The following is a 24,923-nucleotide window of genomic DNA, read 5'->3' as shown; positions in this document are numbered from 1 at the left end:
ACTTGCCAGATTTTGCAGTGGGTTGGGGCAGCTGCGGCCGCATGTGCCCACGCTCAGCTGTTCTCCTCTCTGTTCAGGTTGTAGTGAGAGCAGATTTCCTGGCACCATCCCAGCTCCCAGATGTTCCTCCTCAGGCTGCAGCTCCGACCTGGAAACAGCAAATTCCTCTTTTTTTCCTCAGGACAAGCCAGGCTGTGCTCCTGGCGCTCAGCGCCTGCGGGACGCGGCCATGGCACAGCTGCCAGGTGCCAGCCCAGCCTGGCTTTGGAAGGAAGGACACGGTCAGACGACGTGGCTATTTATCTGTTACTTTTTAATACTGTTCACTTCTAATTTGACAGAAACCAAGCCAAGCAATGCCCTACTGGGGAGGAGCACAAAGGCTGCAGCCCCCTGGCTACGTGCCCATCCCAGCCTGGTGTTGGGTGCTGGGTTCAGGCAGGGCAGAGCGTCACACCAATGCTGCTGTGCCAGCGCACAGCTCCTGTGAATGCATTTAAATAACAAGCTAACGGGCTGCAAAAGCAAAGGCATCTTAATTGCGTCTTCTAAAATAGCAATCAGTGGCTGTTCCTCCCAGCGAGGCAGCACCCAAGTTGCACCCGCCCTGCAGGACGTGGTCCCAGGTGGGCCAAGAGCACCCAGAGCTGCAGCAGGAGCGGGGCCAGGCTGGGTGCAGCCACTCGGTGCTGGGGTGGGCGCCTGGTGTGGGGACCCACAGGGCTCTGCTCCTCACCCTGCCCCAGGGCTTCCAGAGCCGCCGGAGGTGGGACGTGGCCCAGCAGCCACCACGTCGTGGGGGTGTCCCCTCACCCCGGCGCTCCCCCAGCCCGGCCCCAGTGTGCTGCACACTGTGGGGCTTCTGGGTGGAGAGGGCTCTTGGGGAGCTGGGCTGTCCCCGCGGCCCTGGCCAGCACTCAGACCACAAAGTGCAGCCGGTATGTCATCTGGTGGCCGTTGTCCCAGGCGTAGAGCACCTTCTCCTTGGGGTTGTAGTCAACCTGCGTGGTGAAGGCGTACTCGTTGAGGAAGGGCAGCCGCAGCTCTGCCTCGGTGTCTGTGTGTGTGTCGAAAGCATAGGAGATCTGCCCCTCCTTCTGGCTGGAGGTGTCCACGGCATACAGGATGCCGCAGATGATGAAGCAGTTCCCGTAGGCGTTGCGCTTCAGCCCCGTCCTCCAGGTGGTCTCCCTGCGTACTGACAGGTCCCCGGGGTCCAGGCGGCTCAGCACGATCACCTCCTGCTGCGTGTAGTCGTCGTCCGCCGAAGGGTAGATGACCCAGAGCCCGCTCTCATCCACTGCAAAGTCGATGTCTGAGTGCCCCCTCCACTTCCAGGGTGTCGTGTCCTCGTACACCACGTCGTGCAGCAGGGCCCATCCCGCCACATAGCGCTCCTTCAGGTCGTACTTGATGATGTTCTTGGTGAAGGCGCGGTTGTAGTAGAAGGCGCCGCGGTACACCACGTGTCCGGTGCCGATCCAGTTGTAAGGCAGCTTGTAGAGGTTGCTCCAGCGGCCTGGGAGGGGTGGGAGGCATTCAGAGCTCCTGGTGACCACAGCCCAGGCACGGAGCTGTGTCCCGTGCCGGGGTCACAGAGAACCTGGAGGCCCTGCGCCACTACCGGCCCTCACCCTGCTTGAAGTTCTCCAGGCTCCTGAACTCCACCAGGCTGTTGCCATAGTAGTAGTTGGTGACATAGATGCGGTCATCCTTGGCCGCCGGGTCCTTCATCCAGGCCCCCTCATTGCGCCCGTAGCTGTGGTGCTCCGTGGGGGGGTCCACTGAGCGGATGGTGCCTTCGCACTCCACCTCCTTCACTGCAGAGGGAGGAGGAGGGGAGGAAGGCTCAGTGCTGCCAGAGACAATTTGGAGCCGCCCGCACCACCCACCTTCACCCACCTCTGTTGGGCACTTCAGGGCCCCCGGTGCTGACAGCTCCATCCCCGTGCGCGGTGCCAGCGTGGCTGTGGGCAGTGGTGTGCGGGGCCGGGGCAGTGCTGGGTGCAGCTGTGGTGTGGGGCACTGGGGGCTCTGCACGTGTGCCGGGCTGAGCCGGGGTGTCCGCGAGGCCCCGCTCCTGCTGCCGCTCGGGCACGGCCACCGCCCTGGCAGGGCTCTCTGTGCGGACATGCGGTGGGGTCAGCACTGGCCGTGGGGACCCATGGGATGGTGCCCGCAGCCTCACAACCCCAGCCTGAGCACTCACCACGGCTGCCGGCCACCCTCTGCCCCTCTTCCACCTGCCCGGCCTTGTAGTAGGTGATGCCCCGCACCACGGTCTGCTGCTGCGCAGGCAGCTTGGCCTTGGCCGTGGGCTGCGGGCCCCCTCTCTTGGCATTTTCCTTCTTAGGCTTCTCAGGCTTTAGTGGTTTCTCCTTGGGTGTGCGGACAGGCAGTGCCTTGCGGACAGCAGGGAACCGCGCCGCCTCCTTCCCACGGCTGCCTGCCGTGTCCTGGGGGAACCCAGTCAGAGCCCTCCAGCCCCTTCCCACGATGGAGCTGTGGGCACTGCTGCAAGCCTGCAGCATGGTGGGGCTGGGGGTACCTGTGCTTTGCTGTCGGGAGCGGCAGCAGCGTCCTTCTGCAGCAGCTGGTAGCCCAGGTTGGAGATCTCCTTCTTGATGCTGATCATGATGTCAGAGTAGTTCTCATAACGTTTCATCTGGTCGGCGAGGTGCAGGACGCTCTCCTTCATGATGTTGTTGTCCCGGCTCAGGTTGGTCTTGATGGTCTGGCAGAGAAACAGAGAGGAAGAAGAGAGGAAGAGGAGAGTAGGTGTGGAGCCACAGAGGAGCCCGCAGCATCCCCAGAGGACCTGAGCAGCCAGGTGACACCTGGCCACAGTTTGTGGTGCTGCTGGGCCGGGTGCAGGCACACAGTGGGGAAGGTGCTTACCTCCTCCAGCGTGTTCATCTGGGCCACCACCTTACTGATGTAGGAGTGCACCTTCATCAGGTCCATGCTGTAGAGCGTTCCCTCCAGTAGGTCCACCATAGACTGCAGCTGCGGGGGGAGAGCCAGGCTGGGGTGGGGAGCACAGGGCCCCAACCTATGGCTGTGGTGCTGTGGGGCCGGGAGCTACCTTGAAGAGCTCGGGTGCCTGCTTCTTCAGCTTCTCCATCTTCCATTCATTCTCACAGGGGTTGAGTGAGGAGGGCGGCGCAGTGCAGGAGCACTTGCAGTCAACCCCTGAGCTCACTGTCTCCACAGTGTAGAAGTCCTCCACACGTGCGCTGCCATCCCTGACGCGGCTGCAGGCGTCCTTGCTGAGCGGGCGCAAGATGCACTTGCAGCGGCAGTCAGAGCCCTCCGAGGTCATCCGCACCTGGTCCTCGCCCAGCGCCTGGGGGGATGCAATGGGGGGGATCCCGTTGCCACCGCTGGGCCCCTTCCACTGCATGTCCCTCCCCAGAGGCTCCTGGCCACGGGGCACGGCCCCGACCCAGGCTGCTCCGTCCCTGTCCCCCACCAGAGTGACAGTGACAAAGCCTGGAGCTCCTTGCCCACGCAGCAGGATGCCACGTGCCCAGGCACACAGTGTCCACTTCTGCTGCCATCTCCCAGCTGCTGGCCAGCCCCAGGCGGGCAGCTCTGCCCTCAAGTGCTGCAGCATGGCCGGGGGAGCCATGGAGCTCACACCCCACACAGGGCCAATTGTTCAGCCGAGCTGCAGCCGCCCTGGGGTGAGCTCGGCTCTGCAGATGGGCTCCCCCACAGCCCACTGCGCATCAAGGGCTCCCTTGTTCCCACACAAGGCCCTGATGCACACTAGCGAGCCCAGGGTGCTGTCGGCTGCCTTTTCCAGATAAGGAGCTGCTCTCTCTCCAGCCATGTTTGGGAACAATGCTCCCAGCACGCGGGCTCATGATGCTGTGCGTCACCCAGTGCAGAGATGGCTGCACTGCGGCTTCAGCATGGGGAAAACCACTTGCTCCTGTCCTGCACTGCTCACCATGTGCTGTGAGCAGGGCTGTGAGCAGGGCTGGAAGATGCAGCACAGCAGCTGCAGCCGAGATTTCTCCACCCTGGGCCAGCACCACAGCAGAATGACGCCAGTGGAGCAGAGAGGGCTGCCTGTTCTCTCACACCCATCCATGAAAAAAAAAACTTTGTCCAAGCTGGTTTTGGCTGAGACACTGGCTTGGAAAAAGTGGTTTGTGTGTGCTATAGGCTGTGTTGCAGGCTGCCTGAAGGGCACGCACTTCGCTGGGGGTCAGCAGGAACTCCTCTATCAGACCAGTCCTGGGAACACTGTGAGTTGGTAGGGCAGTGGCAGGGCCAATGCTCCATGGACACAGCTCCAGTGGGGAAACTGGGCAGTGCCTGCAGTCATGAGCACACCGATCACTGCCACTGCCACTCTTGCCCGTGTCCTAGCGAGTCCCTCTGTGAGGGAATGCAAAGCTCAGTGCTGCTCTGGGGCTCAGGAAAGAGCAAACCCCGGGTGGTGGGTTTCCGCTGGGACCCGGGCTGGGCCAGGTGGTAACCTAGCTGGGTTGGCCAAGGTCTGCCCTTAGCTCAGCCCACCCCTGCAGCCCGTGGGCAGGAGCAGGTCCTGGTGCCGTGAGGGGAAGGCAGTGTCGGGACCTCTGGGAGTGTGAGGACCCTGCGGCCATGGGATCAGTGTGACTCACTCTGGGAACACCCGGTGGCAGGGCTGGGACATGGCTTTAACTCTTGTTGTCCCATCCTCCACACCCCAGGAGTGCAGTGTGGCGTGGGAAAGGGCAGTGCTGCAGCATTTCTGCCAGCATTGTGCCTTCCTGACTCAGTGGTGGCTGAGAACAGTGACCAGCACTGCTCCTTCGGCCCCCCACGAGCCGGAGGCTCTCCTTCCTGAGGTTGCAGCGAAGCCCCTCTGTTTTGCATTTCTTTTCATAGGGAAACGAAGGATTCGGCAGCTGGGAGGAAACCATTGGGCTGCTGGCAGTGCTGCAAAAGGAACAGGATCTCGTCAACCTCTGCAGGGCGCCGCGGGCAGCGAGGGATGTGGGCAGGGAGCGGATCCCCTTAGCAAACACTGTAGCTCCAAGCCCCGCTGACCTCCCCATGGCCGTGTCAGCACTTGTGCAAACACGAGGGAAGGCTGCGAGCATCTCCCTCCATCTCTGCATGGGCTGAGCCAGCAGCACAGCCCTCCCAGACAGGGAACCCCGTTGCTGGCTCAGCCCATGCAGAAATCCACATGCACAGCAGCATCCCAAGACCACGAGAGCAGCAGCCCCAGCCCTCGCAGTCGTGCACCTTCCAGCCGGTGGCAGCTTCCCGTGGGAGCAGAGCAGGCCGTGCCATTTCCCTCCCATTGCTTCTTGGCAGCGCTGCTCTGGGGAGGAACGGGGCTCAGCGTCATGCTTAGGTGGGGCGTGCACAGTGCCGGAGCGCTGCTGTGCGTTGTTTGCGCTGCGCATGGAGTTGAGCAAACCGAGGTGGGAAGCGGCATTAGCTCCTAGAGCCAGGCAACAAGGGAGCTCCTTTGCACGGGCGGTAACATTAATCCCCGTTCTGCCCTCTCAACGGCTTCCTTAAACAGGAACCATATGTTCTATTTATACATGAAAGGTTATAAACAAGGAAGTCTTAAAACAAGGTCCTCTCACTGCGGAGGTCGGTGTCAGGAGCATCAGCGGGGGCTGTACTCGGCGTCCCTCCCTGCTCAGTGCGGGCGGTGCTGCCGAGGCCGGCGGACACCCAGCGGCTCCGTGGGGCGGCCGCAGCCCCGCTTCCCCGTGCCGTGTCCGTGCCGCGAGCCGCGGAACTTTCCCAGCGCTGTTTGCGTTTCTGGGACCTACGCAAAAGCGCTCCCACGAGCGCTGAATTTGTGCCATTTGGTGAAAGAGGGACCTTCGCCAATGAGCGCCGGGCAGCGTTCGCCACGATGCGATTTCTGCCGGGGGGTTTGCGCGGTGAGGGGCCCCGCGGAGGAACCCAGCCGCTCTCCGCCCTCGGGCGCTCGGCACAACGCGGCCCGCCCCGACGCGCGGAGCCGGGCGGGAGGCGGCTGCGGGACGCGCCGGCGTGCGGGGCTCAGAGCCCCGAGCTCCGCGTCGGGAGCCGCCCCGTACGGCGCAACCGGTGCCGCACCGCAGGAACCCGCGCCGTCCGTCTCCCGAGCCGCGCGCGGGGCGCTTCTTCCAGGGCTCCGCTCGCGGCACCAATCCCCGCCCGACGGCTCCCTGGGCTCCGCCCGTGCCGCGCACCTGAGCCCCGCGTTCCGGCCTCTCCTTACCGTGACGGCGCCGCGCGCCGCGGCCAACGCCGGCAGCAGCAGCGCCGGGAGCAGCAGCGCCCGCATGGCGAGAGCGGCGCCGAGCGCCCGCACCGAGCGCCCGCTCCGCCCGGCCCGCGCGGGGAGGAGCAGCCCCGCCCCGGCCCCGCGGCGGCACCGGCCCTGAGCTTCTCCTCGTCCCGCCCCGGCGGAGCGCCCGGTGCCCGCCCTGGGGCCGGACGGCCTCGTGCTGCCCGCGGCTGCTTTCGCCGTGCCGTGCCCCGTTGCCCCGCGCCGCTGCCCGGCAGCCCAGCCCAGCCCAGCCCCGCCTCGCCCCCCCCACGGAGCGGAGTCCCCGCACCGCGCCGCCTCGAGCCCGGCCGCCCCCTAGCGCCGCACGGCCCCGCGTGGGACGGGGCGGGGCGGAGGGGCGGGGCCAAAGCGCTGCGGGGCGGGGCGGCCGAAGGCGGAGCCTCTCTCCCCGCGGGGATATCCGGCGGCGCGGGCGGACTACGCTTCCCGGCGTTCCCCGCGGGAGGCGGGGCGGCCCGGCACGGCCCGTGCGCGGCGCCCGCAGCGGCGGCTCGGGGCTGTCAGCAGCGCCCGGAGCGGCCATGGGGCAGCGCGGCCGCCGGGGCCCCTGAGAGCCGCCGCGCCCCGGCCCCGGCGCCGCCATGGAGCTGGAGCCGCCCGCGGAGCTCCCGGAGCCGCGCGCCGCCGCCAAAGGACCGCCCCGCAACGGTGAGTGCGTGCGCGGGGCGCGGGGCCGAGCGCGCTGCGGGGCCGCCGGGCCGGGGGGGCTCGGGGCGCGGGCCGGGCCCGGCCGCGTTGCGGGGGCGCGAGGCGGTGCGGGGTGGTGCGGTGTCACGTTGCGGTCCGGCCCGGGTCCCGTGGGGGCGCGGGGTCCGGCGGGGGCGCAACAAAGGCCGCGGCCGCGCTGCCCCCTCCCGGCCCCGCGCTTTGTGCCCCGGGCGCTGCCCCGGCCCTGAGCGCCGCGGGCGGGAATCCGCGCGGGGGGGGGGGGGGGGGGGGGCGCGGCGCTCCGGGGGGCGGCGTCGCCCGGCGGCGTTGCCCCGCGCCGCTCCCGGTGCCGCCCCCGCGCCGCCGCTCCCCGCGTTTCGGGCCGCGCTCCGGGCGCCGCAGGCACCATTTGGGCCCTTTTACACTTCCAGTATGCAGCTGCCGCATCTGCACTTGAATGTCCCTGCCAATTTTTATGGCTTACGATTGCATTTTACCATCTTAAGGCACTTTTCTCTACAAAGGATTCTCTCGAACAAAAGGGGCTCCTTATCGGGCAGTGCGGTTTTTGCTGCCTTCCAGCACTGCCCTGATGCACCCAATGCTGAGATGTGACCATCCACGAATGTCCCTTGGGGCCGTGACCCTCAGCACGAAGTTGGTGGATACGTTTTATCTCCCTTAATTAGATGTTCACTTGGATGAGAAGCATTACGTCTTTTCTTTCCAACTTTCTGCCTTGGTTTGGGAGCTGATGCTGCCGTGGTCCCCATTCAGCAGCGTTAGCAGTTTGCCTGTGCTCACTGCTTTCCCTATAGAGATGTGGGACTTGGGGTCCCTTTTGTTTGCTCCCACTTGTTTCCTGCGGCTCGGTGCAGGCGTTGCTGCCAGTACCTGCAGCCTGTCCTGCTGCTCCATGGGTGATGTAACCCTGGTGCTGCTTTGCCTCCAAAATCATGGAGTGCTGACGCTGTGCGGAGCTGCTGTGCGACCTTCAGCCTCTGCCTGGCCGGGTGCAGCGGGGCGATGGGCTCAGCTCTTTGCTGGCTCAGAAAATACCTTCAAATGGCAATGGGGTATGGGCTGGGAGAGCTTCCCTGCCTAGCAAAGGTTCCTAGCCCTTCTGGTGCTTCGAAGTCCGGTATCTATGCTCACTCTTCAAGAAAACAATTGAACTTTATGGCATTGTGTATAAAAGTAGGCTACATTAGCGGTGGCTGTGTTAAAACCCATTAATGAACTTAAGCCCTACATGTGGCTCCTGGTTAACCCTGAGCGGACTGCTGGGGTGTGCTGCTGGCGGTAGGGGGGGAACCCCAGCACTGCTTTGAAATGCAGCCGTGTGGCTGTGGGTCAGCAGTTACAGCCTTGCTGTTGGAGCCGTATTTTGGGCACTCTCACCTTCTGAGAGGATTTCCCCCAGCATGTAACGAACACACTCTGTAGTACCGCATATGGAAGGCGATGGGTGAAGTACGTTATTTTTCAAAGTCACGAGTTCACGAGGGCGCCAATTTCTCCTGCAACAGAAGCAATTTCTTCCTGGCAGGATCCTTCTGGAGACCGCTTTCTCTATGCTTTTATTTAGTATGTTTTTCTTCTGTCAATAAAACATAAAAATAATCAGAGTGGCATCAGAGATGTTATGTTCAGTGGGATCAGCAGCAAAGCAGCCATCCGGAGTTGAGGCGGTGTGTGCTTTGCTGTGCTGTAAGGCGGATGTGTCAGGAAAGCAGCAGAGCTCCTCGAGTTCCTTAAAGTCAGGCAGGTCTCCGTTTGTGTGAACCTTGTGGCAGAGAGAAGGGAGAGCTGAGGGACCACAGAGATGTGCTGTGCTCTAAGAGAAGTCGCTGCTCGCGCCCTTCCCTTTGCCGCAGCTCTCTTAGAAATGTTACTGACGGTTTTAGTGGCTCTTTATGCTTGGTTGCTTTGCATCTGATGAGATAAGCCTTTGCCTAACAAAGGCTGCTTCGTGGATATCGCTGGGTCCTGGCTGACTCGCTATAAACATTTCTTTGAAGCTTTGGGAAGGAAAACAAATTGAGTCGTGGAATGGCATTGCTGCTAAAGTCAGACTGAATCCAGAAGTTATGGTGCGAGTTGGGCACGGTGCCGGTCTGTGTGGCAGGGATGGTCTCACACTGCAGTGACAAACAGTGCGGCTCTGCGCTCACTGTGAGGAATGAGGTCGGCAATTTAGGAAGAACTAATTCCTCCATTTTGATTTGACATTGAGATGGAAAAATGCCTCTTGGTGTGAAGTTGGAATTCAGTATTGATGGCTTCTGTAGATCATTAATCGGGAAAGGCTTCGTGCGTGTCTTTGTGACTGCGATGTGTGTTTGGCAGGAGTGTGACACTGCCGCAGTCGTTCTTCTTATTTTGCTACGAGGTGTAGAAATGCTCCACTACAGGAACAGGAGGGACTCTCCCGTTCAGGACAGCCCTCCTCCAGCTGTCGGGGAGCGGGGCAGTCCTGCTGCTGTGCCTCTGGCAGGTCGCTTTTGGTAGCTTTTTTCAGGAGGAGAATGAGGAAGAGGTTCAGTAAATTACTGTTCAACTCTTTCGTGGTGGTGGCTTCAAAAAAACGTGTTTAGGCTGCATTCTCTGAGAATGAGAGCACAGTTTATCCTGTTGATAAACTGCATATTTAAATAAAGCCTTCAGCAGTGTAATCTGGTAATTCTAATGAAGTCATTTACATAAAGAATTGGCCCCGGATCTCATCAGATGGCTGCTGGTGAGCTGCGGTGCATTCTTTCCCTCCAGCTGTATTAAAGTGGCCTTTTGATCCTTCCTCTTTTTTTTTTTTTTAGCCTTTAACCACAGTGGTTATCACTTTGCGGAGTTAATTGAGAAAAGGAAGTTGGGGGACAAGAGCGCCCTTCAAGGTTTAGCTTAAGTCTTCATTATTGAAGTTCTAATTACCTCATTAAAAAAAAAAACACTTTCAGATTTTACACTGAAATTGTTTTCGTAGAGGAAATGCACTGCCAGTAGGACAGCTTCAGTAAGATTCTGCACTGGTAAATGATTACCAATAACTTATCTTGAAAGCAGTGTGTCTGCAGTGCCTTAATGATGCTCCAGCCCCGCGATAAGGTGGCTGCGTGTACTGAGGGTGGATGGACCCCGCGTCCTTCAGACACTGCAGGAGTTGTTCTGCTTTCTGTTGCCTCATCATCCTGATGACTCCGTGTGAGTGCTGCTGCTTGGAGGCATTTCTGTCTGTGTGAAGGTGTTTTAAGCTGTTCTTTATTTCCCTCGTGCATCGGGGGGGGAAAAAAAAAAAAAGCTAAAAACTCTCCTAAGCTGTAATATGAGGTGACTGAGAGCTGCTGCTGTGTCATTGCCTTGAGATACCTCCTCCTATTGAAACTTGATGGGAGCTTTAAATATACCATCGAAGTATAATGTGGAATTCTGAAGCCTTTGAAGGATGGCTGTCATAGAGGTAGTAACAAAGCAGAGGACTTCTGGTCCATGGTGATCCTGCCAAATGCTGCCTCTTCTTCCAGAAGGCTTCTCTTTCAGCCTCACAGCTGGAACTTTTTTTGTTTGGCAGTGTGTACTAAAAACTGATCATAGTATGTTGTTACTGTGTTACGTGCACTTCTGCTGTGAGATTATACATCCTACGAACAGCAGCAGAGCAGCGATTGTTCCTACCTGTGAATAACTCGAGTTATCAGCAGAGCTGTGCTTTGCTGTTGCACAGGAGGCTTTGCTGAGTGTTAAGGTTGGGTTTGTAACAGTTTGTGTGTCTAAAAGGAGCTGAAGCCCCAGCTCCCACCAGAACGGGATCCCATGGCTCTGTGGTGGGGGGTATTGGCCTGGCTAGCAAAACTGGAGAGAAGTGAGGAAGCATCTGCTGAGCACAGGACTGTGTGAGCTCGTGTTCCTGCCTTTCAGCAATGATCTGAGTGTGCTGGTTTGGTGCATCCAGCAGTGCCTGTTGGCTCTGTGCAGCTTTTCTTTGCCTCCTTCCATTTTCCTGCTTACCTGACGCGTGCTCTACTGCCTTGTCATCAGCACATGAGCTGATCCTTTCTGCTTCATCTTAATTACATGCGGCTCTCCTCAGTGAACTGTCCCTACCACAGGATGATATCCATAAAAATGACACTTCCTAGTCTTGAAAAAGCTCCCTAGGCCTGCTGGAGACAAGAGAAAAGGGCACCCAGCAGGAAGGGAGGCCCATGACTCGAAACGTTCATCAATCATTTTCCTGGCACCAGGAAACCAATCAGCCCTTCTCAGGGGTAGAGCACGATCAATCACCCAGGGTGGGAAGCAGGACCTCGGCCCTGCTGGCGCACCTCTGTGTGGGCACAGTGGCAGCGTGTCTGCACTCGTCTTGGGGCAGGAATACTTCTGGATGCTCATCCTACTTTGTGTCTTAAAAAATTCTGTAATTTTAAATAAAATCTTATGTCTACATATATTCTTATTATAGCCAGTAGGCAGGGGCTATTGGAGTTCTTTTCTAGTAAGATGCTGTAAATTGAAACGAGCGAGTTGTTTATGGCTCGGCTCTGCAGGGCTGCGGCCTGGTGCCTTTGGCTGCTTGGGCTGTTTTCCTCCTCCTGCTTTAATAGTGACAGAAATGTGACACAAGCGTTGCAGTGATAATGCCAGCACTGCCCCCTCATGCCGGGTGCTTGCAGCGGGTGCGGCAGGGCTCTGGGCCGGCTGTGGGGCAGCGTGCCCCCCTGGTGCCAGCCCCATCCCAAGGACAGGTAGGTGCTGTTCCTGTGCGCCTTCTCTGCTGCGGAGCGTTTCTGACCTTCCAAACAGAAGTGTTTCATCAGAAATACTCTGGACTTTAACTCTGTGAGAACCCCCAGTGTTTAATGCGCACCATGGTGTGCTCCAGGCTGGCTGTTGGGCAGAGCAGCTCCTGGGCCTGTGCCCATTGCTGATGCCTTCAGGTGCTGGGCAGCGGGGGCAGCAGCCCGCTCGCATGGCTGGGCTCAGTGTAGTGCCTGTGAGTTGAGGCTGCTGACAGCACAGCCAGCTGCTCGCAGTGCTGGGGATGAGATCCTGGTTACTAATTAAGAGCTTTGAAGTGACCTTGAGTCTAAAGCTGTCTCAAAGTAAATTTAAGGCTTTTTTTCATTGCAGAAGAGGTTAGGTACAATGGTATGCTGTGCTGCAGAACATGTAATGGTGGCCTTGGGTGAAGGTGGGAGGTATCGGGAGCACAGCTGGGCACAGGCTGGCTGCTCAAATCTCTAGTTGAAAATATGTAAAAATGAAGTGGCATGTATCTGGAAATAACCCAAGAGAACAGGACAGTGTGCTCATGCCTAATTGCTTTGGAACTTCTTTCTTTCAGTCAGTTAACTCTAAAATAATATTGAAATTCTTCATGTTCTTGAGCCATTGCCTTTTGTATTGAGCTGTGGTTAGGAGTTCTGATTTTTTTTTATCTACAAAAAGTTATCCTACATGTCAGTAAGGAAGATAATGCCCAGAAAGTGATACAGTGCTAGAGTGAGCTAGAATGCTTGAATCTCTTGTGGCTTATGGTATACATGCTCAGGAAAAGCCATCTTGCCCTTCTCCAGGGCAGGGCTCAAGCTGCTTTCATCTCATTCAGTCCATGTGGATAAGGTCGTGCTGGGATTCATGGTTTTGGTAGGATGAGGTATTTCCAAGCTTGGCCAGGGCTTGTAGTTGGGACGGGGTGAGGTAGGCTGGTGCTCAAATGACGAGCCTTGAGCTGCACCGCTGGCCAAGCAGAACGTGGCCCATCTGTGAAATGCGGTGGACAGCGGGGCTCCTGAGGTGGGAGTGCTCCTATTTTGATTTCGTAGGGTGTTTAATTTCTGTGTAACACAAGGAGAGAACTCAAATGTCTCTGGTCTGTAAGCATGAAGGTGTCGGGTGCTGCTGAGCCAGCTGCTGGCGGAGCAGTGATGGGATGGAGGTGGCCATGGAGGCACCTGGCCTGGTGAGTGGAGCAGTCCCCTCAAGCATCTGCATGGCAGTGCTGTAGGCGTGCATTAAACGTGGGAAAGATTAACTTCTGCTGTGGTGTCTTATGGATTTTTTTTTTTGTCCAATCTAATGGAGTACTGGTTAATTGCCATGCCTGTAATTGATTAGTATTAAACCTTCAGATTTGTTTTTAGAGTGTCAGTGTACCCTAAACTCACTTGAAAGTGATTTTTCCATTGGGAAAAATGAGAGCTTCCTTTTTTTTTTTTTTTTTTTTTTTTTTTTTTTTTTTTTTTTTTTTAAAGCCTACATTTTCCTGTGTTTAAGGCAGGTAACCTCCTAGTACAACTGGAGACAAATTCTAAAATATCTGAACATTAGGAATGATGCTTCTCTTTTAGAATTAGAGCTATCTTCTAGCTCTCAAAGATCTTTCTGATGTGCTTTTCATGATGCTTCAGTGTGCTACCACACTTAAAAGCTAATAAGACATGGCATCCCACAAAATAAGATTACAGCAGACAGATGTGGATGGAATGAGGCCAAAGGAGAAAAGAAAGTTTCTGGAATTGCAAGCAGCAGGAGCTAATGCAGTTTGCAAGCACTGTGGACAGTAGGCAGAGGGAGGTGGCGAGAGAGAATCAGATTTCCCCCATTTCTTGTTTGTGTGCAGTCTTCATCCCTGGGAGGCCAAATGCTTAGTGTAAGCTTCTCACGCTAACAAAACCCCAAGCTGGTCTTGGTAGGGCTGCAAAGGAAGAGCAGCTGGTACTGGAAGGCTGTAGGTCACTGAATTTCATGGGAGTTGTTTGAATCAGTAATAGAAGAAGGGAACAGTGCAGAAATGCACAGTGTCAGCAGTAGGCTCCTGTATATGCTATGGTAAGCATACCTGCTGCAACTCCATTACCTCGTTTGGTAACTGAGCTTTATAGGAATGTGCTGTACCTAGGCTGGTAGAAAGCTTTCACTCTTCCCAGTGCAGCGTGTTCTAATGTTGATTGTGTGTTCAGTAGTTGATTTTAATGGCTCAGTACTTGTGTATTCGCAGTGAAGGAGTTTGCTTTAGTGTGTGGTGCTTACACCTATTTTTTCACATTCTAGGGCTCTGTCGAGGCCCTTCCACAGAAGGCAGTTCACCCTCTGTAAGCACTAGCTAGTCTTCTCTCATTTCCAGCTTAGTGCTGAGAGCAGACCTAGCAGGGTTTGGCTGCGTCCAATACAGTTAGAAGTTGTAATGCTATCTCCACTAATTAAAATTTGAAGATAAACGCTGTTAAATTCATTAACCTTGAGGTTAAGGGAAAGCTGTTTCCAGAGCTCATAGCATGTTTGTGCTTCTCCAGGATCCCTGTTTGTCATGTGCTGCTGCTGGATTGAAAGGGCATGTCACAGGGAGGAGGTCTGGTAGTGCTTCTGGTCTGAAGTGTTGGTTATTGGCATCTGGGGCCTCTGGGAATGCTGGATAATTTACAGCCCGATTTCTGGCATGTTCTGTGTGTCACAGTGTGCTATCAGTTTTTGGTGGATGAGTATTAATCTGCATTGATAACTCCTCAAAAACTCAGTGGTACCTCCACCTTCAATAATATCAGCTAATTCTATTTTTTTAAGCTGAGTAAATGTAGGAGATCAAATCAGTGGATTTTGTTTTAGTAGCATGCCAAGGACTTGCATTGGACAATATTTTACCTGTGAGCAAAACGTAAATGTAAGACTTTCTCTAATGTATAGACAGCACCAAGATTTACAGAATGATTATGCAACTGATGTTTCAATATTGGAGTTGTCAGGGCTGCCTGCAAGGCAGTATCCTATTCCACCAAAACATGCTCCAGGTACAGCAGGTGGAAAGTTGTATGTCTAGGAACAAAGATGTGCATCAGGATGCCTTCAGAAGGAGGAATTAATGTTGAGAAGTGTTGGCTGTGCAACAGGAATCTGAGTAAGTGCCTGTCATTGTAGTGCTTTGGGAAAACACTAATGTGATCCTTTAGGAGCTGGAAGTCCATCTTTTATTTTTACTGCCTATCTAATACTGACACTTCTGCATTGGAATGCTAATACTGTAATGCTGCATAAAGAAGGCGGAGCCCGGCTTCTCCGGTGTCTGGTTCAGTACTTCAGAACGTGTCATTTAGGTTATGAATGAAACATCTGGATAGTAAATGTCACCAGAAGATTGTGAAACACTTTGGTATTAAACTGTGAGGATTAACATGAATCTCAGTTTACAGGCAAAGAAACGCAGATGTTTTATAAGGCACACTGAGGTTTGCCTGCTGTAGCTTCCTTCCCATCAAGTGGATCGCCCCATGCATCTCCTGGAGCTCTTGGGGTTGCTTGTTTGAAGCATTTCTTCATAAGTATGAGCCCTTTGTGGGAGCCCATAAACTTTTGCTTCCTGAATACAAGCACACAACAAGCTTTCCCTTTCTGTAGCCTAAGTCTAAAGACAGACACAATTTCCACTATCTCCTCTGAGGGCTGAGCTGCATCATGACCTCAGTGGCAGTGGTGGCTCTGGCCCCCCTGCCTGCAGTGCCAGGTAGCCCTGCTGTGTTGCTGGGCGGGCTGCAGCTGGCACCTGGGGGTGGGCACTGCGCTGCTGTGATGGAACGCAGAAGGTCCTGAGAACTGCTCTGAAACTCATGGTAAAGCTGAAACCGCAGCATCGCAGGGCTCCTTTCCGCCTCGATTTTTGCCTCTCAGGAGGCATTTCAGGAATCCTGTGACTTTCGATGGCATCAATAAATCAGATACCACACCGACAGAATTTTACTGGAATGTAAACAGATGTTTAAAATGAGGATGTCTGTATAGTGTTTGTTGAATACAGCACAGGTACAGCTCTTCAAGCACTAGGGACATTGAACTGCTGTGATTATCTGCTTTCAGTTGTTGTGAATAGGAACTTGACATGATTTTTTTTTTTTTTTTTTCCTTTTTAACACAACACGAAATATTTATCAGGAGATGACCTTACCCTGCTCCCCTCTGCAAGCAGTGTGTTTTCCTCACTGAGGTGAGATGAGCAGCTCCACACGATGTAGGGGAAAGGGGAGGAATGTCTCTGTATGGTAGCATTAGCTGATAAGGGATAATGAATCACCTTTAGCTCAGGTCTGTTCAGCAGCAGCTGATCTGTGGGGCTGTGGGCCAGTCAGCCTTGCCTCGGACCCTGGGGAGAGCATGGAGCAAATCTTCCTAAGAGATGTTCCCAGGCATGTGCAGGATGGAAGGTAACTGGGACAACTGTGGGTTTACCCAGAGCGATTCATGCCGCCTTATTTTCTGAAGAAATGACTGGGCCCATGAATGAGAGTGATTTGCTGCTCACCTTTATGTGAAGCGAGGCTTTTGGTGCAGTCTGCCATGTAATCAGTGTAACCAGCTGGGGAAATGAGAGTGAAGATCTCCCTGCGCTGTCTGGCTCGAGGGGCAGCAGCCGGTTGTTCAGAGACAGTGGTGGCCCCTCAGTGCTGTGATGGGATGGAGCATGCTGCTGGGCTGGCAGATGGCACCAGACTGCTCTGGAGAGCACAGCTGCTATTCAGAAGGACTTCAGTAACCTGAAGGAAAGGGCTTTGACTGAAACAAAGTTCCCTAAGACAGATGTCAAATCCTGCATCTGGAACATGGTAACACCATGCAGTGGTGTGGGCTGGGGAGCAGCTCTGCAGAAAAGGATGTGGGGTCCCAGGGAACCTCAGGGGAATGTCTGTAGTGTGCGCTTGTGATGATAACAGCTGACTGTGGGCTGGCTTATGTGGAGCCAGCAGGCTGAGGGGAGTGACCATTCCCCGTGTGACATGGTGAAGCTGCAGCCATCACTGAGATGGGAGGTGAGCTGCAGGATGCCTGGAGCGGGGCTGCTGGGATGGCTGGGGCAGGAACAGGTGACAAATGAGGACAGGCCGAGGGGATTGCATTTGTTTAGCTTGGCGAAGAGGAGGCTAAGTGGGGATTAATTGGCACTCTTCCAGCCCTTTAAAAGTCATTATAGATAAAAATGAAGTCAGTGTTTCTCCAGAGATTTGTGGCAAAAGGTCAAGACAGTGGTTGTGAGTTGCAAGAAAGGGAATTCCTGCTGGATGTCTCGGGGAGTGTGGGAATAAAGATTGTGTTGGGAGTGATGCAGCACTGGAATAGGTGTCCAGAGAGGCCACGGAGTCTGCATCGTTAGAGATGTTCAAAGCTTAGTGAATGGCTCCCTCAGCAAGCCAATCCAACCTTCAAAGCACGTCTCCTTCCAGTGGGAGATCAGCTGGATCTTTCTTTACTTAATGTCTTTTTCTTGGCAATCACATAAAGCATCACTGCATTTCATCAGACAGATTCATCTGCAAAATTAATTGTCTGCTGGTAAAGCAGTGGAAGATGCAAGTTGCTGGATGTGCTCTCCTGGTCGTTCTGATCGCAGTACTCCTGCAGCCGCTCGGGGCACTGTCTTGCTCACTGTCCTCTTCCTGAATGTAAGATGATAATGTTTGGTGCTGGCACCAAAACTCATGCATCGATACCTTCAAAGTCCAATGCTATGGCACAGGTTCATGCAAGTTCATTTCTAGGAGAGGGGTCCGTATAGCCCTTCAATTAGCATGAGTGGGACAAGGGCAGCCAGAGGTCAGGAGAAGTTCAGAATAGCATAACCTCTTTTTGCTGGCGTTTCCAAATGTTCCTCATCCTGCACTGCCCTCCAAGCTCTCCTTGCCATCATGTTTACTATACAGCTGTAAAAGTCAAAGAACAAGGCCTGGCTTGATACAAGGGAAGTTAGAGATCGAGTGGTTGAGAATAGGTAGCATTGTTGTTTAAAACAGGAGAAATAATTGATTTATGTTATGGCGGCCAATTAGGCTGTAAACTGAGAAACTCTTAAAGCAACCCTGTGGCTTCAAGGCAGCTTTTTGCTCTGATTTCTGCTCAGCAAGTAAGGGGTACCCCAATAAAGGTCATCAGCTCCATGAGCTAAATTATTAATTCCTTTCATGCCACTCTGGGCTTGTAAACAGTATATAATACAGGAAAACAATTGGCATCGTTCACTTACTGGGCAGAGGAAAAGGTCAGAGGGTAAATAGTTGTATTGGCAACAGCTGGTCTTCAGAGCAGAGCAGACTTTTGTCCTTTTCATCTCCTAGAGCAAACCTGTTTCCAAAGTTGTAGCTGGTTGTTGATCTGTATCTCTTAGCTGAATTGTCTTTAGGAATTTAATGTTGCATATAATCATTAAAGTAAAAGGGCTGGTGGGGTAAGGGTGGATAAGAATGCTTCATCGTCAACCTGGTCAAAGCAAGTTATAGGGAAAGTACTTGTGCTTTGGTAAAGTTATTAAAAAAAAAAGTGATTTGAGATTAATAGGCTCTGAACACCACTTTGCCAGCAGCATGAGAACAGAAGTGCTGCTGTGCTGGTGTTGTGGACTTGCCCTGCTGTGTGTCTGGGGGAGTCGTTGCTGGGCTCCAGCAGTGCCTGCCGGAACGTGGAGGCAAATCTCAGAACTTTGGGCTTGAGCAGAAGGAAGTTGTGACCTGAGAGTGCTGGCTTTGGTGAACGTATTGGTGAATATACTAGGAACGAAAAGCATACAAAATGTTAAGCCTGGACTGAAATTTCCCTGTGCGGTGCAGCTAGGAGATACTGTTGTGCTTCTGTTGTCTTAACATTTAAAGTGGCATCGTGGGAGCAGGTGTAGAACTACAGGAGTTGAAAAATCCACACCGGGTTGCTCTTCAAATGCTTACTGCTCAAAAATCACTCTTTCAAAGGCTTGTGCTACTTGGTTGCCTTTTGCACCATACTCCATGACTAATGCAGCTGTTTGCAGGTGTAGCTTGCTGCCCAGGTGGTTTCCTCTGCAGCTCTGCCATCTGGTGCTGGGGCAGCAGGTAACCCCCAGTCGATGGCCATCTGCTGCCTCAGCCTTTCTGAAAGCTCGGCTGTGCACAGAAATGGGCTCCGTGGGCTTTCTGGTTGGGCTTGCCAATTCACCACTGTCAAAGTAATGCTGCACTTATTTCCATACATATGTCAAAGTATACATGGCTTTAAATAGGAAAAGCAAGGGGAAAACAAACAATCCACGAGACTCTTCTCAGGAATCCAAAACTGTTCAGAAGTCCTGGGCAGCAAATACCTTTATTTCAGCAGGGAACAGAATAGACATAACCCAGTGCACTTCTGACTAAACCCCTCATTGCTGTTCCTGTGGCTGGCATTTAGTGCAGTGGGCTGAAGCTGTTGGTCCTGTAAGACCGGGTCTCCTAAGCAGAGCACTCATGGATGCAGGAGGGTTCCGTTAGCACAGGCATGGTCTGTCTGCCCTGTCTGCTCCATGACGGCGGTCTGCTGAAGCACTTGGGTCTGTGTGGTTTGCCTAATTACAGCAGAACTTTTCACTTCTCAGTATAAACAATAGTCTTCAGTGAATTGCTGCTGCCGAATAAATCAGAACTGTAAGAATGTGGAAGATGTGGTTTGGGCTGACAGCGAGCTCTGGCTGTGGCTGCTCTGTGCCTGAGGAATGTGAACTCGTAGTGTGCATTTACTGGGTCTTGAAGATAAATATGATAATGATACCTTTGTGTTATCTGCTAGTATCAAAATGATAAACGCTGATTTGTTCAACTTGGGCGTTTGTGGTAATGGATGAGTAAATGCTCTCTATTTTGAGGCAGATCAAGATCCAGAGAGAACGCGACTTCATTCTACCCAGTCTCAGAGTAGGATTGACCCTGTTACTGGAAAATGGCTTTTTCTTTGTTTGGCTCCTGGAAAGTTGGATCCTTCCCAAAATGCAGAGGGCACCTGGCACACCTTCCAGATCACATTCTGGCTTTGTGGTTTTTATTAGCAAAGCACAGGAAGGTTGGTCTGTTTGCTCTTTCAGCTGTTACAAAATAAAGCTTTTGGAGTGTCTTTGTCTTTAAAGGCGTTGCTTCTGGTACTCCTTTGTTCCGTGTACTTCTGGAAGGGAATCTGCCTTCCTATCAGGGATCTTTTGAGATAGCACTGGCCACAGACAGCATGGCATCTTTTCACTTTGCAGTAGTGCTTCACTTACGGGATGATACTGTGCACAGCTTAAAGCTGTCAGAACTTGGATTTCTTCATGGTGAAAATATACTTAAAGTATTGCAGGTCAGATTGCTGGATGGCTGCTCCGAAAGCAGCTCTGCAGATAATGGATGTGCAAGAGAGACAGACTGTAAAAGAGGAAGGGTGAAAAACTGCTGCTCATGTACATTTTCAAAATTAAAGGCTTCTGAAGTACCTGGTAAAATGCACATCACAACTTTCTCATTTTCACTTTCCCATTAGCTACAGATGTGGAGCAGATGAATTCTTCTCCTGTCCTTCCTATGAACTCCATGGCCAGTAAGTACCTCTTTTTCTTGCTGCATATGATGAGGTAGTATTTCTTGCTCAGAGAGCATGTAAAGAGATGCATCGTACTGCCCTGTGCAGACTTGGAGAAGTCTGCTAATGCTTACAGAGCTGAGGATCTGGCACTGGTTAGCTCTTTCCCACAGAAGTAGCACCGAGCAGGTCTGCAGTCACTGCTGACACCAGCAGAAGGCTGCACAGGGGGCTTTTCCAGTGGAGACAGGTCAGTGAAAGCTGGAAAGTTGATGCCTGAATGTTACAGAGTGAAAATAAAATGTGAGGTGCTGGTAAATTGCCCTGTGGTAAAAGTATCTGAAGTGCTTCTGTATCATGCTTGGAGATTCAGTAGCTGGAGGCTTCTACTGAAATTGAGAGCAGACAGTAAAACCCACTTCGCTTCTGTGGCCAAAACGCTGCTCCGCACCTAAAACGTGAATTGGGAATCCTGCAGAACTCCATCTAGTGGTGCCTGCTGTGCCCGAGGACCGCATGCATTTTGTTGGAGTCCACTAGATGGCAACAAGTCGTTGTCAGATGGTATGGACCAAATTCCAAACAATTGTATTCCAAACAGAGGGATGGTCTTTGTGCAGACTTCTTATTTAAAACAACTTATGTCATTTTTGGAAACACCAGGGTTCTCAAGTGTGGCAGACTATGAACAGGTGTCCATTGAAAAGCAATGCTCAGATGTTCCCAGCTGCTAAAAACCTGTCCTGTTCCAGGACACAGCCTTGTCTCCTGTTGTGTTGGTGGCATTCAGTTTGTTGGAGGACTGCTGTCCGTCTGCCTTGAGAAATGTAGAGCTAATGAGAACATTGCTTAATGTTCTGTTCAATCTTTGTAGCCTGAAAAAGCTTACACATAATGCATGAGAGGCCTCAGTGCAGTAAAAAGTATTAAAACAGAAATTAATTTTTACCATATTCTCACATCAGGATGTATCTGTCAAATACTAAAAGCAAAGGCTGTCTGATGCAAGTTGAGCAACCTTCTTTTTCCCTTAAGTGATTGTTTATTATTGCTAGCCTGAATGTGTCTAGCTACAGCTTTCTTGTCTGTTATCTTTGAACTGAAAAATGCCTGTCTATATTGATATAAACTTCTGACAAACTAAATAAACTGAGCTCTTTGAGTTCTTTCAATGTCTTCCTGTCTTGTGCTCTCACTGTGGGTGCAGGTGGGCAGGCAGTGCCTGCTGGTAGAGGCCCCTGGTGTGCAGGTCCTGCTGCCCATCCTGCAGGGCTGTGGTTGCTGCTGGCGTGGAGCAGCTGGTGCCACAAACATCCAAACTGTCCTAGGCGTGAGTATCCAAAACTCCTGAACATCTCTGCTACAACCCGTTCCCTCCCAGCCTGGTAGATTTTTTTTTCTTGCTGTCTCATTACTAAATGGAAGTAAAGACAAAAGGACTTCCACAGTGGAGCAGGAAATGGAATTCTTATGCATATTTGTGCATTCAGAGCATTCAACTGTGGGGTGTCTGCCTAAACTTTCTGCTAATGCATTAGCAAACTGTACTGTAGTCTCTTTGTTCCTGAAATGTCTTATCTGGAATAACTGAAGTGAGTTATTCTCATATTCCTTTGCAATAAGGATGAACATCTGTCAGGGATTTCTTCTATGTTTTCATAAGGACATGTGGAGAAAAGCAGTGTAGGCCAAGTGGTATTTCGGTGTTTAAAATAACATGAATGTGCTTTCTTATTTAATAATCCATTGGGAAAAGTCCACATTGTGCAGTCATACTCCTTGAGTCTTCCAAACATGCTTTAAAGTTTCAAAGGCAAAATGTCCACCTGCATCCACACCAAGCCCCTGCCAGGTTTTGTGGCTGGGCATCCAATCAGTTCCGTGGTGCTCCACAGAAATTTCTAGATGTGACTGCAGCCCCCAGCCCACACCAAGCATGCTGGGGCTGCGCTCACTGCTGGTGGCTCACACTGAACAGATCCCCTCTGCCACACGTGGGAGGACTTGTTCTAAAGCCTGAGTTCTGCATGGAGTAGTCTTCAGCTTGTCAGTCTGTTGAACTCAGCAAGGTGGTTCCTGGCTAAACTGAAACAATTTTGTCTTCTAGCAGAATAAGCAAGCAGGGATTTATTACTAAGATTCACCTAATTGGAATTCAAATGTCTGTAGCCCGTTGTTCTGACTTGAAGTGTGCAGCAGGTGTACAGCTGGTGGCTGTGCAGTGCCCTGTGCTGCACGTCTCAGCAGGCTGCTTCCAAAGCGCCCTGTCAGCAGCTGCAGGAGGAAGCATGGCTCAGGAAGATGCCTCCACCCATTTAGCAGTGAATTGACTGTGGTACTGCTGGGCTGAGCACTGACCGCCTGTCCTCAGGTGGCTGTGCCTGGCACCATGTCCTGGGGTTTTTTCTTAAAGAAGTAAATCATGTCTGAAGTTGCATTCAAATGTGTTCTGTGTGGAAAAAGGTACTTGAAGCCACTGGTAAGTGCCAGTGAGTAATCTGTTTTTGCTCTTCAATACGCTTGCTTTGTGTGAGTAAAACTTCACTTAAAGAACACAGCAAGAATGTTTACATTCCAAGATGATGTTTTTAATGTGCTTCAATAGTACAGACTGGCACAGAAATGTACCTGATCAGGCTTCCGTATTTATACAGATGGCTTGTGTGCTTTATAAAGGATCCTCCACAGAAGCAGCATGGACTAATGCTGTCTGCACTGAAGATGGCTCATGATTTCTTTCTTGTACTTGGAACAGAAACACAGCCTTGAAAAAAGCTGTGTTTGTGCCTTGTTAGAATATCTGCTTTTCTACAAGGTATGCTTATTTTATCCCAAATGTACTGCTTTGTAAATGTTAATCTGGCGGGCTGCTAGGTAGCACAGAGCATCCCTGCGGGCATGTGCTCCCTAATGAGCAGAGCTGGCATGTTCCACTGCTCCTGCTGAGCCCCAGTGCAGCCCTCTGGTTACTGGCCGGCAGAACTTGACTCAGCTTCACCAGCAGTAGGCATGCGTCCCCTTCCTGCCAGCCCCAGGTGAGCAGCACAGTCACGCAGCCTCTTAGCCAGCTGGTCCGCAGTTTGCATTCATTGATCAGTGAGTTGATAGCAACAAAAACCCACCGACAGCAATGAATGTTGATTGCAGCCATTAGATGCTGGGCCGGAGTGCTGACAGCCCCGCTGTGCGGTGTGGTCCTGCAGGGCAGGCGGCAGTGCAGTCCTTGGTCGCAGGGCACGCAGTTATTTCAGGGCTTCTTGAAGTCTTGGTGACTTCTGGAAATTATGTTTACGTGGGGAGGACAGTAGAAAAACATTCTGTGCTCTGCTAATGGCATTAAAATGTAACTTAAATTGCCTTTTACGTAAAGGTGATTTGTTTGGTTACTCACAGATTCCTGCTGGCAGGCAGATTGCTTCTGTGGATCAGACGATTCCCAACTCTGTAGCACAAGGTTGAGAACTGCATATTGGTCACTGCACCTTCAGCCTGTTGCTACTGAAATGATTGTCCAACAATTCTTGAGCGCAATCCCTGTCCTCAGACTTGATGAGGGCTGGGTTGCATTCCAGAAATACTTGCATTACAGCAGTATGAGAGACATCCTGCCCAAGCGTTTGTCCTCTCGGGGATTACTGCAGAGCCACCAGCAGAGCTTGCACAGGGCCAGTGCCCTGGCCAGGAGTGCTGCCCTGTGACGGTCTGTGTGGCTGAAGGCTTTCAGACCCTCATGATAGGGAACCTCTGGTGGTTGGGTACCAGATGCCCAGTACTGGCAAAAGCAATGTGCTAAGAGCCTGTTCTGTTGTTTTAATTCTGCTGGATCGTGTGATATGAACAGATAAAGGTGCAAAGTGAACTTCCAGGGAATAGCTGTCACTTTCTGGAGCCTGTGCTTTCTTGTGGGTCTGAGACAAATATCTCATGGCTGTGTGCAGAAGTAAAACTGCATGTGATCTCTTCTACAACAGCCCAAACCAACAGGCGTGTGCTCTAAGGTTCTGTGGTTCCGTGCTCTTGTGAGGGTGCTGTTACTGCAGGCTGTGTGTGGTGCTGCACCTGAGCAGCCAGGTGGGACAGCAGAGCAGGTGCTGCTGAGCTGTGTGTGTTCACCTCTCCTTTGAAGGGAGGGACATTTGCCTGTGTGCCTGGTTGTAAAGCGACAGTGAGTCACGGGAGCAGCTGGACCCTGTGGGGAGGAATCCAGTCCTCTGGCAGTGCTGCTGGTGAGCAGCTGCTGAAACCCAGTGCAGGCTCCTCGGAGCAAATGAGCTGACATTCCAGAGCTGCTTCTAGCTGAGCTCAAGTTGCCAGTCCAAATGGGATGGGTTCCCCTTCTGTTCTGAACACGTACCATCCTCAGGTTTGTTTCCAAGTGTACCATATGCTGTAGATATGTTACTACTCTTGTGGTGTCCGCACAAAATCTTCCATTACTCTCAGATACTTTGTTTTGCAGAAATTCTGGTCTAGCTCATAGTCTTTTAAAAATAGAAAACGGCCATTTCTTACACATCAATTCATTTTTTGAGAAAGTGGAACTGGAAAAACTCCATCTCTGTAGCTTTCAATATGATGTGTAAATCACAACCTGCTAATAGCAACCATATGTACATAGCTATGAAGGTTCAAGCTCCGTTTAACAGAGGGTTTGTGATAAACCTCAAGG

General features: G+C 52.7%; 2 protein-coding genes across 2 annotated transcripts in view; one reads left to right on the top strand and one right to left on the bottom strand.

Moving 5' to 3' along the window:
- Positions 1-917: 917 nt before the first annotated feature.
- OLFML2A (olfactomedin like 2A) lies at positions 918-6,295 on the bottom strand (the record flags this gene model as incomplete). The annotated part of the gene is made up of 8 exons (XM_079544652.1): positions 918-1,519; positions 1,635-1,820; positions 1,903-2,121; positions 2,210-2,456; positions 2,549-2,734; positions 2,899-3,006; positions 3,086-3,346; positions 6,230-6,295. The coding sequence occupies 8 exons, from the start codon at positions 6,293-6,295 to the stop codon at positions 918-920; spliced, it is 1,875 nt and encodes a 624-aa protein (XP_079400778.1).
- Positions 6,296-6,882: 587 nt separating this feature from the next.
- Positions 6,883-24,923, top strand: part of NR6A1 (nuclear receptor subfamily 6 group A member 1) — a gene marked incomplete at both ends in the record, with an annotated part of 60,316 nt that continues 42,275 nt past the window's right edge. The window contains 2 exons of the mRNA XM_079544804.1: positions 6,883-6,949; positions 20,216-20,272. Of these exons, the coding sequence (XP_079400930.1) occupies positions 6,883-6,949; positions 20,216-20,272 (124 nt within the window). The remainder of the gene's footprint in view (positions 6,950-20,215; positions 20,273-24,923) is intronic.

This window comes from Tetrao urogallus (genome assembly GCF_951394365.1).
Source record: "Tetrao urogallus genome assembly, chromosome: 19".
In the NCBI taxonomy this organism is placed as follows: Eukaryota; Metazoa; Chordata; class Aves; order Galliformes; family Phasianidae; genus Tetrao; species Tetrao urogallus.
This window is presented reverse-complemented; position numbering and strand designations above follow the sequence as displayed.